This window comes from Protobothrops mucrosquamatus, unplaced genomic scaffold (assembly GCF_001527695.2).
Source record: "Protobothrops mucrosquamatus isolate PMUCROS unplaced genomic scaffold, P.Mucros_1.0 scaffold5233, whole genome shotgun sequence".
NCBI classification, from domain to species: Eukaryota; Metazoa; Chordata; class Lepidosauria; order Squamata; family Viperidae; genus Protobothrops; species Protobothrops mucrosquamatus.
In genome coordinates this window covers 2761-15382 of record NW_015391101.1, presented here as the reverse complement: position 1 = coordinate 15382, position 12622 = coordinate 2761, and the positions used below count along the sequence as shown (strand labels likewise).

The 12622-nt window shown below is 34.1% G+C and overlaps 1 protein-coding gene across 1 annotated transcript; it reads left to right on the top strand.

The window, feature by feature from the left end:
* The first annotated feature begins 843 nt into the window (after positions 1 to 843).
* Positions 844 to 2890, top strand: LOC107299652 (cAMP-specific 3',5'-cyclic phosphodiesterase 4B-like). The gene is made up of 2 exons (XM_015829009.1): positions 844 to 886; positions 2598 to 2890. Exons 1-2 carry the CDS (start codon positions 845 to 847, stop codon positions 2829 to 2831), a joined length of 276 nt encoding a protein of 91 aa, XP_015684495.1. The 5' UTR covers position 844; the 3' UTR covers positions 2832 to 2890.
* The last annotated feature ends 9732 nt before the right edge of the window (positions 2891 to 12622 follow it).

The following is a 12622-nucleotide window of genomic DNA, read 5'->3' as shown; positions in this document are numbered from 1 at the left end:
ATGGCTTTTTCAACAAGCGGGTCTGGCCTAGGGAATTTTAGCGGGGTTTTTTAAGGGTAATTTTAAGGATAATTTTAATGATTGGCCTTCTTAAATATTTCCTTTTAATTCGGTTTTTAATATAGATGTTATTGTATTGTATTGTGGTTTTTATGAGGCTGTTAGCCGCCCTGAGTCCTATGAGGAGAAGGGCGGGGTATAAATTAAATTATTATTATTATTATTATTATTATTATTATTATTATTATTATTATTATTATCAGGGGTGTCAAACTCAATTTCACTGAGGGCTGCATCAGCATTATGGTTGTCCTCAAAGGGCCAGGTGGGTGAGGCTGGGTAGGCGTGACTGGGTGGCCAGCTGAACGTGGCTGGCTTCACACAGCTCACTCGATGTGGCTGACTCAGTATGGCCAGGTGGGTGTGGCCAGGTAGGCATGGCTGGGTATGTGTAGCCGGCCCCGCTCTGCTGACTTGGGATGGCTGAATTGGCATGGAACAGCTGCAGTGGTTCACTTAACAACTGAGGCAAGAAAGGTCGTAAAATGGGGCAAAACACAACAAACGTCTCACTTAACCACAGAAACTTTGGGCTCAACTGTGGTCGTACGTCAAGGACTACTTGTTCTTACCTGGTAGGGAAAATATCATGTTCATGAATAATTTGTCAAACATTTCTACCATTCTTGGCAATGTGCAAAGCAGACCCTTGTTTCCATTCTTAAATTCGAAGACAAATAACTGAAATATGGTTTTCTCCTTCCTTTTTTGACCAGGTTTATTGGTTAGGTAGAAGCACAGTTGAAAAGGGTGCTTATAATTGAAGTGATTTTCCATCACCATCATGAAGAAAAGTAGGAGTGTAATGACTGTCCCTACAGAAGGTGTAAGTATATGCACACATACATATGTCTGTCCGTCTGTTTCAGATAAAATATAACTAATCCTGTATTGTTGTTAGATACTTATTAAGGCTTTAATGCTGATTATATTGATGGCTTTTAACTTGTATGTAACATCTTCTGTTGTAGAATATTGTCCAAATATAAATTTATTGAATAAATTAATACTTTGTGAAGAAAACAAGTTATTATAAAATGATGGTTGAAGATGATAAAACTTTCAGAGATGGCTTAAATAACTTTTTTGCTTAGAGAGAAAACAATATCTATATTTATGGCTGACTTATAGACTGTTTCCATAAAATGGGAAAAATGTACTTATAATTTGTGGTTTTGATGATAAGATAAATACTGGACGATAGAAAGGAATTAGCTTTCTTTTACAATAAAATAAGAGATAATTTTGTAACTGTGTGTATTTTTGCTGCAAAGGAGATAGGAACCCCCTTCATTTTATTTTTGTTTCTTCTTTCTGCATTTTTGTCTTTTGTCTTTCTTTTTTGTCTTTTTTCTTTTTATTAGTTTGTGTTAGTTTTTATGTTCCTTGTAAAACTCTTAATAAACATTTATATAAAAAATAAAACATATCCTATTGTGTCATCTACCATAGGATAGTCTCCAAATATAAGTGATATTGATCAAATATATGTCTGATGTTGATCACAGTGCTCTAATACATGTTTTTTAAAAAGCTCAAACACTAACATATTCTATTAGGGGTATTGTTCTATCCTTAATAATTTTAGGTAACTTTGTGGTATATTTTCTAGTTCTACAATATTGTTTTAAAGAAGAAGCAGGTGTGTGTTTGAAATATGGTTATCCCATAAGATCTTGGCATTTTTATTTCCAACATTTTTTTCTTAATGACCAGTAACAAAGACTTTGGCTTTTAACAATATCTGTACGCAATGTCAACAATTTCACTTAAGTAAGCACCCTATCCAAAGTTTTTTTTTCTGATTGATATGTAAGTAAAATTAAAATTTTGTTTTTGCCCAGTGTATATCTCTTTACATATACTATATTCAGTGCTTCCAATTTTGTTGTTTGTTAGCTCAATTTGGGCAAATATTTCTTGCCTTTTTTCAAGTCCTTTAGTCAACATTACTTTCTTACTGTTGTTGAAGGGTTATTGGCTCCACTCCAGTGAGACTCTTTACTTGTAGTTAGCTGAAATAGTGTTTCTGATCATTCAAACAATGCAACCATATTCAGTTTCAATTTCTTTTCCATTACATAGAAAGAGAGGTGTATGTGTGTGTAGATACTGATAATGCTTACATCCCAGTAGTTCAGTTTTCATTTAGTGTCTGAATAGGGTTCAAATCCTAGTTGGGATTTGCAAAAATTGAAATGAAATTTTGGGAGGACATGGAATAAATTAAAGCTTTTGTGAAGAAAGAAAACAATTTATTATAAAAGTAATACTATAACCTATTGAGTCATGTGTAAGAGTTAATGATATGCTTAATATTTACATTCAGACTAATGGTTGAATTGCAGCACATTTCATTTTTCCTCATTTGTAACTTTTCTTTTTAGTGTGAAATTTAATGCTTATTTTAAGAATCCATTTTATAGGAACTGTCTGTGTTCAATTTTGTAATTAACTAGTGCTGCAATTCTAAATTTTTATATTTAGCTTTATGAAATGGTATCTTATGTAATTCAATTTTTTATTTGTTCTTTTAGAGTGCAAAAGATTATTTAGAATGTCGTCTCAGCAAGTCTTATAGTGCGTCCAGCAACACCCTCGGCATAGATCTCTGGAGAGGAAGAAGATGCTGCTCTGGTAATTTATTATTACCACCATTATCTCAACGACAGAGTGAAAAAGCAAGAACACCAGATAACATTTCTAGACCCACAACTTTGCCTTTATTGACGCTTCCTAGTATTGCCATCACTACTTATCAGGATAGGTAAGTTGTTTCTTTAAGATTTAATTGTAGAACTTTCTTCCTGATACTGAAGTCACAGACATATTTAATAGTGTACTATACATTTTTTAAAAATGGTCTGATTCCATATTTAATTTTAAATGTACTTTCTATGTCATGGCCATCTGACCTCATCAGGAATTAACATAATTTGTGCTGTATCTGATGAAACAGACATAGGCATTCCGGGCTGCAATGCAGACTTGATCATCCAGCTGGAAAACTGGTCTAGAAACATTCCTTCCAATATAAAACAGCATATGGGAACAGCAGCATCCACAGCAAACTGCAGTTATGCTAAAATAACAACATGATGTTTAATGCAAATACATAAGTCACCGAATTTTTGTGATTATGTCCTTATCCATGTTACTTAACCCAGATGCCCATGTATGAAGATAATACAAATCCATGAATATAAATGCTATAACTGTTGGTGCAACTTGTTCCTTTGTGCACAACTTGTTCCTTTGCTGCAGGCACATGAGAACATATTTTGAGTTTTTCATCTTAAGACTGTGGAACGGATTGTGGATAAGAAGTTTAAAATATTCTTATGGCAGAGATGTACTGTGCAACCTGCAGCCAGCCAGATAATCAGGCCCTTTTGTTTCCTCAACGTCTGTTCTCCACTAGCCACATGGTTCCAGTTACCTATGTTCATATACTTTTTAGGGTGATACCTGAGAATCTGCTAAGATGTAAAGGCTGCAGATCACTGTAAATCTGCATCTGTGTTAAATTTTAACAAGTAAATTCAAGGTAAAAATAAACTTTTTAAGATCTTGTTATGTAAACATCTTTGACAGGTATCAAAGTGGTTTGTCTGCTCCTTGATTGAGGGAAATGTTTCTAACTCCTACTCAGGAGGAACATTAGCACATTTCCAGGGCAATGAATTAGTTTGTACAAAGCAATCAGTCTCTCCCCCCACCCCCCATAGAGTTAATAGCATGTAAAGGAGAGTTTTCAGTAATCTGGGGAAAAGGCAGAAGGAAAAGATGCTGGGTTTAAACTCAAGAGAGTTTGAAATGTAGATACCTTATACCCTCTTCATTTTTTTATGCTGTTGTTCAATTTCTAGACCACTTTTTAACAGGTAAAATGAAAACTTCATTTCAAATTATTAACCCAGTAATACTCTGTATCCTCAAAAAAATATTCAAACTTCAATGTTTTTCTGCTTGGATGTCTCTTACTGTCTATATTCCTGAAAGTAGGTGTTTGTCAAAATGTCCATACTCTATAATATCTTTTAGGGTATGAACTGAAGATTTTTCAGTTAGATGACTTAAAATGATTCCTATTAGATCAGTGGTTCTCAACCTTTTTAATGCCGTGACCCCCCAACCGGTCGTAAGTCGAGGACTAAACCAGTCGTAAGTCGACTAAACCAGTCGTAAGTCGAGGACAAAACCGGTTGTAAGTCGAGGACTACCCAACCGGTCGTAAGTCGAGGACTTTCCCTGCCCGGGAGCGCCGCACATGTGTGGTTCCGCCCCCTGTGCCGGCCGAGGCGTAGCTGGCAAGCGGCAGAGACGGAGCAGGCTGACCACCAGCTGGCCCAACCCAAGGGAGGTAAGGCACCCGCCGGAAAAGGGGAAAAAAATGGCGGACAAAAAAAATGGCGGACAGCTTTGCTTGGCGACCCCCGTGAAATGGTCGATCGACCCCAAATGGGGTCGCGACCCATAGGTTGAGAACCGCTGTATTAGATAAAAGTGATGTCTTGTTGAAAAAAAAAAAGAAATAGTAAATGCCATATTTATTTGTTCTTACAACTTCAAAATAAACAACAACAAAATCATGCATTTTACCTTACATTTCCTAACAGATTAAGATTGAACAGCTTGTTTCCAATTTACTCTTTAATCTTTATAGGTTTCTGTTATTCTGTGAAATGATCTTTAAATCTAATAACTTCTGTGTGCATTTTAAAAACTGAAAACATATTCAACTTAGAGTGAGACATCCAGGCAATAAAAATTAACAAAAGTACTTAACAAAATTCCATATGTCTCACGTGGGTGGATAAATATGCTTTTAACAGACTCAGTGTTAGAAATATACATATAATGAATTCTGGGCTAAGTTTTATGATCAATTTATTTTATGGTAACATTTTTGTATTAATTTCCAGGAATCTTAGGTTACAGGAAATTAGACAAAATGTTCAGATTTTGACACATTATTGAAAAACAGGTTACTGTAATAAAAACTAAGCGTTACATATAATTGCTTCATCATCATTATAAAGAGGCTTTTGAGAGAGAACCATATGCAAAAAAAATTTCAAGTAGTTTTTAAAATGTACTTTATTTGTACTTATCTGAAAAAGGAGAAAAGAGAAAAAAGCCCCCCAAATTAAAATATTCATATATAAATCAAAGCTAATATTACATATACTCATTTTACCCAGTTAAACTATTAACATTTAACAATAAGAGAATAGGAATTTATATGAATGAGATATGCAATTCAAGTTTTTAAATTATCTTCAGCTAGGATTATCAATTTGATTTTTTTTTATTCAGCAATAAAATACTTGTTCAAATGCAAAAGGAATATTTAGATCAAATATAATTGGTAAAACTTAGTAACTGAATGTGCAATACAGTATCCATTTCAATTGTCTTCCTGCTAATTTTAAAACTATTAGTCATTGAAAATTCATCAACATTTGCCAACTCAATTATTCTTGCAGATCAAAATTAATCTGTAAAATAACTACTAAAATATATCTACTATATCACATAAGCGCATTATATGAATCAGTGTTAGTGTGTTGAAGATCATATCTTCAGCAGCTAGCTGAACATTTTTATCTAGGTATTCTGAAGACGCTAACATGATCATAAAGATCAAATCTGAATTAACGTGCTATTACACAGCCCATCTGTCTAGTAGCTAATATAAAACATTGAGAATTCCATATTTGCAAAGATAATTAGACTGTAACAGATTTAACTTTTTAGGGGGGTCAAATATGTCAATTCCAAGATGGTATTTGAAGGCGAATTTCCCACATACAAAGCTTCCCATTCGTTATTCTGAGAAAGAATATATGCTTTACAAAACAATATGGAACCGTAAAATTATTTTCTGTCTCTAACAGCTTGTAACATCTATATCTGCTTTATCTGATTCTATAGGAAAATAATTTGGCCTTTAAATTTGCTATGAGAGACAGGGAGGTAGGTAGGGGGGAGAGAGAGAGAGAGAGAGAGAGAGAGAGAGAGAGAGAGATTGTCTTCTTGTGTGTGTATATGTGTTGTGTGTGTGTTGGTAAGAGTTTGAAAGTACTTTGCCAATGTCTCCTTCCTAGGGCTTCTTAGAGCTGAGAGAGAATGATTGGACCAAGCTGAAACAAGCACTATACTGTATGGTTTGATTATATTCATGGAGTTGGAAAGGATCAAACTGAAACCCTGGTATCAAAATAACACATCCATAACAGTCTCCACTTGAACATATCCAGATAAAATGATTATTGGCTCCAGTGTCAAACTGTTCTCACTTTTACAAAAAGTGTGTGTGTGTGTTTATTTTTCATTTTAAAGATCAATTCAGTTGAAAACTGCCTTCCTGTAACTGAAATTAATTATACTATGTCTTTGCTCTGGAATCATGGACAACATGTTTTGTCCTTTCGTGTGACATTTTTTTCAGATATTCAATTAGTGCTTTCTTATCTCCATCTCAGGCCTTCTTTTCAGTATGACCATGCTCATTTTCATCAATATCTCTTCAGAACTTAATTTTTAGACCTTTCCTCCTCTGAAATTGTTATTTGAGTATTTCTGAGTGTGGTGCTCATAACCCACACAGCATCTACAATGGAATCTGAGCATAGCACAATAAAATAAGAGATACTTTCCATAATTTGAAAATTATATTCATCTTATACAGTATTTGTCTTTTTATAGCCAACTATCTTGCTGCCTTGTACTTAGTTTGTGGTCAACCACTTTTCCAAGATTTATTTTTTACAATTTCTTTAATCAAGTCAGCCAATTCTTACCCCGCAATCATGTATTTTAATTTTGCTTCCTAAGTTAAGAATATGCATTTGTCTCTGTTAAAATTTAATGCTGTTGTTTTCAGTTTGATCAAACACTTTGCTAAAATTTATATATATATATATATATATATATATATATATATATATATATATATATATATATATATATATATATATATATTTAAAGCAACTTCATAATCTATAAAAGAAGTTATCAAATTAGAAAAGGAGAAAAGGTTAATCATATTGATAAATACATTTTGAACAGATTGCTTACAAGGTGATTACATAATGATCTATTCTAAAAATTTTCCCAGTTATCGATGTCAAGTTGCCTATTCAGTTTTTTTCTTTACATTTCCTTCTTTAACTTGTCTTGGAGTTCATATGTTCCTCTTAAAACCTTCATGCATTCTTAATGATCAGAAGTGAAGCTACTGCAATTAGCTGGGACACATCAGAGAGATGCATTTAACTAACTGGTTTGTTGAAATTATGCTGAGGATGAGTTTAACTTCTATACTGAGCTTGTTGTCAAGGTAAAAACTAACCCCAACCCTAACCCTAACCCAAATCCCAACCCTAATCCAGACCCCACCTTATCCCTAACTCTATAAAAAGTAATAAAATCTATACAAAAAACCAACAACTATTTGATATTTCAGAAATACGTTCAGGGGCAGTAATACATAAAGCATCTCTTTAAGCTCATATGGACAATTCTATTTCTGTTTCCTTTCCCCAAGAATATAAATAACCAGACTATTTAGCACTAAGAGACTGATGTTTGAATTTCTGATGTGTAGTGTCTGAAATGTAAATAAGTACAGAAATAATAGCATGTCATTCAGTGAAATTGCTATGTTGTGGTACTTTTAGGCCTAAGAAAGACATTGGCATGTGCTTATTTCTGGGGTAATTTGCATTTGTATCTTTTCAGCACAAGGACTCGGTTGAAAGCTACTATGGCCTTCTGTGATTGTATGATGACAGTATGTTCAAAAGCTGAACAACCTATTTTAGTGTCTGCTGCAGGGTATTTAAAACTAGAACTATACTCTTTTTTTAAATGCTGAACATCTGTTGGTGCTTGTGGGTGGTCAGTTTTCCATTGGCAGAATCTCTGCCTCTGTACACTGTGCCTCCTTGCTCCTAGATTTCAGGAGATAAGACTGCTTGAAACATTTGTAGCTCCTTTTCATAGGAATTGATGGTCATACAACTAGACAAATGCATACAACCCAAAGTAACAATATTAGAGTAGACAAAATGTAGGGCTGCCTGCAGAGGGACTCAAAAAAATCAGTATGGCTATTGTGAACACACAATTGAAGCCCTGCACCTTTTCCACATGTTTAAATATCATACAATGAAGCAGTGCTGTGTTCATGCAGTTGCAACTGATAGTTTAATATTTTGACCTTCCCCAGCCTATGGAGGCTGCTGAGTGAGGAATTTTTTTTTGTTATGTTAGGACCTGGAGTAGAACAAGTGGGACAGTGATTTTTATTCTGTTTCATCAGTTTTGATTACAGGCTATCTTCAAATTGTTTTGCAGAAGGGGGCAAGTAAGAGTAATAGCAGTATGAGGCTGCTCTCAAAATACAATATGTTTGGTATCAAATCTGTTTCATGTTCTGTTCCACAATACAGTGTAGGGTCAATCCAAGCTTGAAAAGCAGGCATCATATAATCTGTGTTTGTATGGTTTAGATTTTGAGGTAGAAAAACATTAATGAATTAGATTAATCTCAAATTCCTCTTGAGATTATAGACTTAAGAGAATTTATGGTCAGTTCCTCAATTAATTCTACGTTTAAAATCTTGTTTGGACTCTATTAATTTATTTCAACTGATTGAAGCAGAAAGGTATACCAATAACTGTATGCAGTCATTGGCCTTGGACATCCTGTTCGACCTTTTCTTACTGTCCCGGCAGTAAAACATTCAGTTGCTCATAGGGGCTTTCTGGAATATACAGTTATTGATCTTTTAAAAATGATGTGCTTGAACTATGGGTAAACAGTCTATAATTTTCTCAATAATTTGATATGACTGTCTTTCAGAACATTTCCTGATATACACTTTTTTATTGTGTTTCTTCCAGTTTATTAATTCATAGTGTTATGAATGTTCATCTAGTAAACGCTCAGCTCCATCCAGTTGCCCAATTCTACCCCGAATTAAAGGATTACAGGGCCATAAAAAGGGAATTTTTTTTAGTATTATGAATGTTCATAAACACTCCATTAAATGTTTATGTTTACTTCATAGTTTTCTTTTGTCAATTGTTTGATTGCAGAGTGGGCAAATTGACAAAAGAAAATCTAGGTTTATATAAATCAGGGGTGTCAAACTGCCGGCCCGTGGGCCGGACGCGTCACGTGGAAGCCGTGACCACCCCATTGCCGGCAATGGCAAAACCAGGCCGATACGTCGCGAGTTTGACATGCCTGATATAAATAATGTTAAATATGTAATTGAATAATAATTTAATAAACTGTATCAAACCGAAATGATATTACCATATAAATAAATGCCTCCTTGTATTATAAAGAAACTAGTCACTGTATTTATTGTTATAACAATAAATATAGTAGCTAATTTCTTTATAACACTATTATTATAATAAACATAGATTAAATAATTCAAACATCAAATCATTTTAATTCCCTCCGTTCATTCAAATACGGGCTATTTTAGTGTAAATGTAGATAGAAATAAATGTATTGCTGAACAAATGGGTATTCTTGCCTCTCAGAAATGATATTATGTAACCATTTCTATTCTTAAAACAACTTTTATCTGAGCAGCCACTTTCACTGAACTGGTCATGTTAACTGAGAATTCTGAAAGTTACAGTCCCAATTGATTTGGAACAGCTGAGATTGCAGACAGCTGATCAGGAAGATCAAGCACAAAACCTTTTTCCTGCTTGAGTAATTATCTACACAGTATATAGATAATATAAATTTTAACATTTCTTTTTTCAGAGTTGTAATAGGAAAAAAAACATATATTTGCATTTTAAAATAGTTTTATTGTGAGATGTGAGATTATTTGAGGTAAAGCTAGTAAAAACATACTGCTTCTTTATAACACAAGAGGGCATTGCTGCTTCTTTTTTCGCATGTGGTAAGATGGTATTACTTGTTCTTAATAAAATACTTGTTCCATTGATTATAGTCATGATGTATAAAATGCTTATGAAACCAACTTTTTAAACCATGTTTGAATTTAATGTTATATGTCGTATTTGGTATAAATGTATACTACTATTCTGTAGTGTTTAAATAACAAAACCATTATCCTGATCTATAAGGAAAAAACAATATATGTCATAATTAGGCCTTGCTTTTCTGAGATCAATCAAATAGACACAATACTGGGAGCTGGTCGTTATAAAAAGTGAAGGAAAAAATGGGGGAAAAGCATAAGGGCTTTCTGAAGTTAAGTCAATTACTTTTTGGTTCAGCTGTGATGCTGCCCAAAATACTTGTTTCATGTTGTTAAAACTGGAATTGCAAGATAGATCGTTTCCCACCAATTCTCACCTTGTGCTGCCTCTAGATCTCTTATTCTCATCTTGGCAAAGTTAAAGTGGCTTGACACTTTATACAATTTCACCTTGTTTTTTAAACTGAGTGATTGCTTGTGCAGAGAAACTAAGTGGGCAATGAAGAGAATGAGAGCGGAGAAGCTAATCATGATGCTTTCCCATTGCTGGAGATGGGGTGGTGACAAGCTCATTGAATATACTAAATATTGTAATGATGGCAACAATGAGGATAATTGCAGGGCAAGATGAACAGCTTCTGCAGAGATTTTGGGAATTGAAGTTGGCAGTGTAGAAGTGCTCTTAAATAAGGTTTCTTAAGTAATATGCAGGTTTCAAACTACACTTCAGACTGTTGAGATAAATATGCAATAGGTGATTCTCTGATGTTTGAACATTTTAATCTCCAATTTTATTTGGAGATTTATTATTTGAAACATGCATATTTTTAATAGCAGACCAAAAAATGAGATAGCAACTTTTAAAATTTACAAAGGAATTAATTTTAGGTAGTGAAAGTTGTGTAGTTTCTTCACAGAGAAAGAGAAAGAGAAAGAAACTTTTCAGTGAAACACTGAGATCAATTTATTATTATTCATATTTTCACTATTTTTTATTTTGTGATTATTTTGCTAAATTTGCTTCTTGCAAACAATGATGATAATTTAAAATCTCCAATAAAAGATAATTATGATAGGCTGCCCTATTGGGCTGAATCTCGTAATACCCCACTTAGTTTTTTTAATTGGGGAGCTCTTATTTCTTTTACCAATAACTTCTTCCTTCAGCCAAGCCCTAAAAAATAGAAGGGAAATGTTCTATATTCCAAACCTATAAATATAATACTTAACAAACCTTATGCCAGTGATGTAACCAAGCATAGGTATATGAGAAAGGTTTATATGAGAAATTCCTTTATTAAGTCAATGAAGCCTCTATTTTAAAAGAATTTATTGGGAAATGGGAAATACAGGAAAAAGAGAAAACCAACAACCATAGGTATAGTATTTCAAATAAAGAAACTATAGTAAGTATAGCTACAAAACATCTGAAATCTTATCTTTCAATACTTGTTCTAAGAACACATCAGAGAAGATGGTTGGAGAGAAATACTGAGACTCTTCCTTGTAAATGCTGATAGGTAGCTCTTCCTGATCCTCTAGCAGGATTCTCATTTTCATGGGATGCAGAGTGGAATGATCCTTTGCAAACAAACAAAATACTCTGTTTTTCATGGCCTGAGTCTAGCCAGCAAATCAGAAATGATCTAGGGCCTAAACCTTCCTTACTTGGTGAAATAATAAAAGCCCAACCTAGTTGTCATCAGCATAAATAGAATTGCATGGCAGAAGCTTTTAGAGGAAACAAAACTGAAATCCATTTCTTTAGATTTCTCAGCATGGGATTAGTTAATTGGGTGTTTTAGGAACACTGTTGTGCCATCCCAAAACGTGGGGGATGTCACAACACCAATTAATTCTGTCTACATATTTTATTGCAATTGTTCTCCAGTATTTGAGGGGCTGCCACAAAGAAGAGGGGGCCAACTTATTTTCCAAAGCACGGAAGGCAAGACAAGAAACAACTGATGGAAGCTAATCAAGGAGAGAAGCAACATGGAATTAAGGAGAAACTTCCTAACAGTGACGACAATTAACCAGTGGAACAGCTTGCCTTCAGAAGTTGTAGGTGCTTCATTATTGGAGGTTTTTAAGAAAAGACTGGACAACCACCTGTCTGAAATAATATAGGGTCTCCTGCTTGAGCAGGGGGTTGGACTAGAAGACGTCCAAGGTCCCTTCCAGCTCTATTCTGATTGATTGATTTTGATTCCAGTGGAATCGATTACAATATGTGTTCAGACTTGTATGTAATTTTCTCACACTTTCTAGTTCCTTTCCCTGCTTATCTCCCCCTTGCCCTTTACCCACCTCCAAGCATACCACTGCTTAGACCTTTGTGTGCATATTTTGTTTTCATTGATGCATTTTTAAAACACTATTTTTAAAAACAAGGTGGCATTGAGATGTTGAGAGATGATGCCGAATGAAATTGGCTTGCCTTCCTATAAGATTCAAGAGCGTCAAACAGAGAATGAAATGTAAAAACCTCTTGCATATGGATTGTAAGAGTCCATTAACTATTTCTTAAAACTTTTTAATTTCCACTTTTTTATGCAGGTGAGTTTGAAAATTTACAT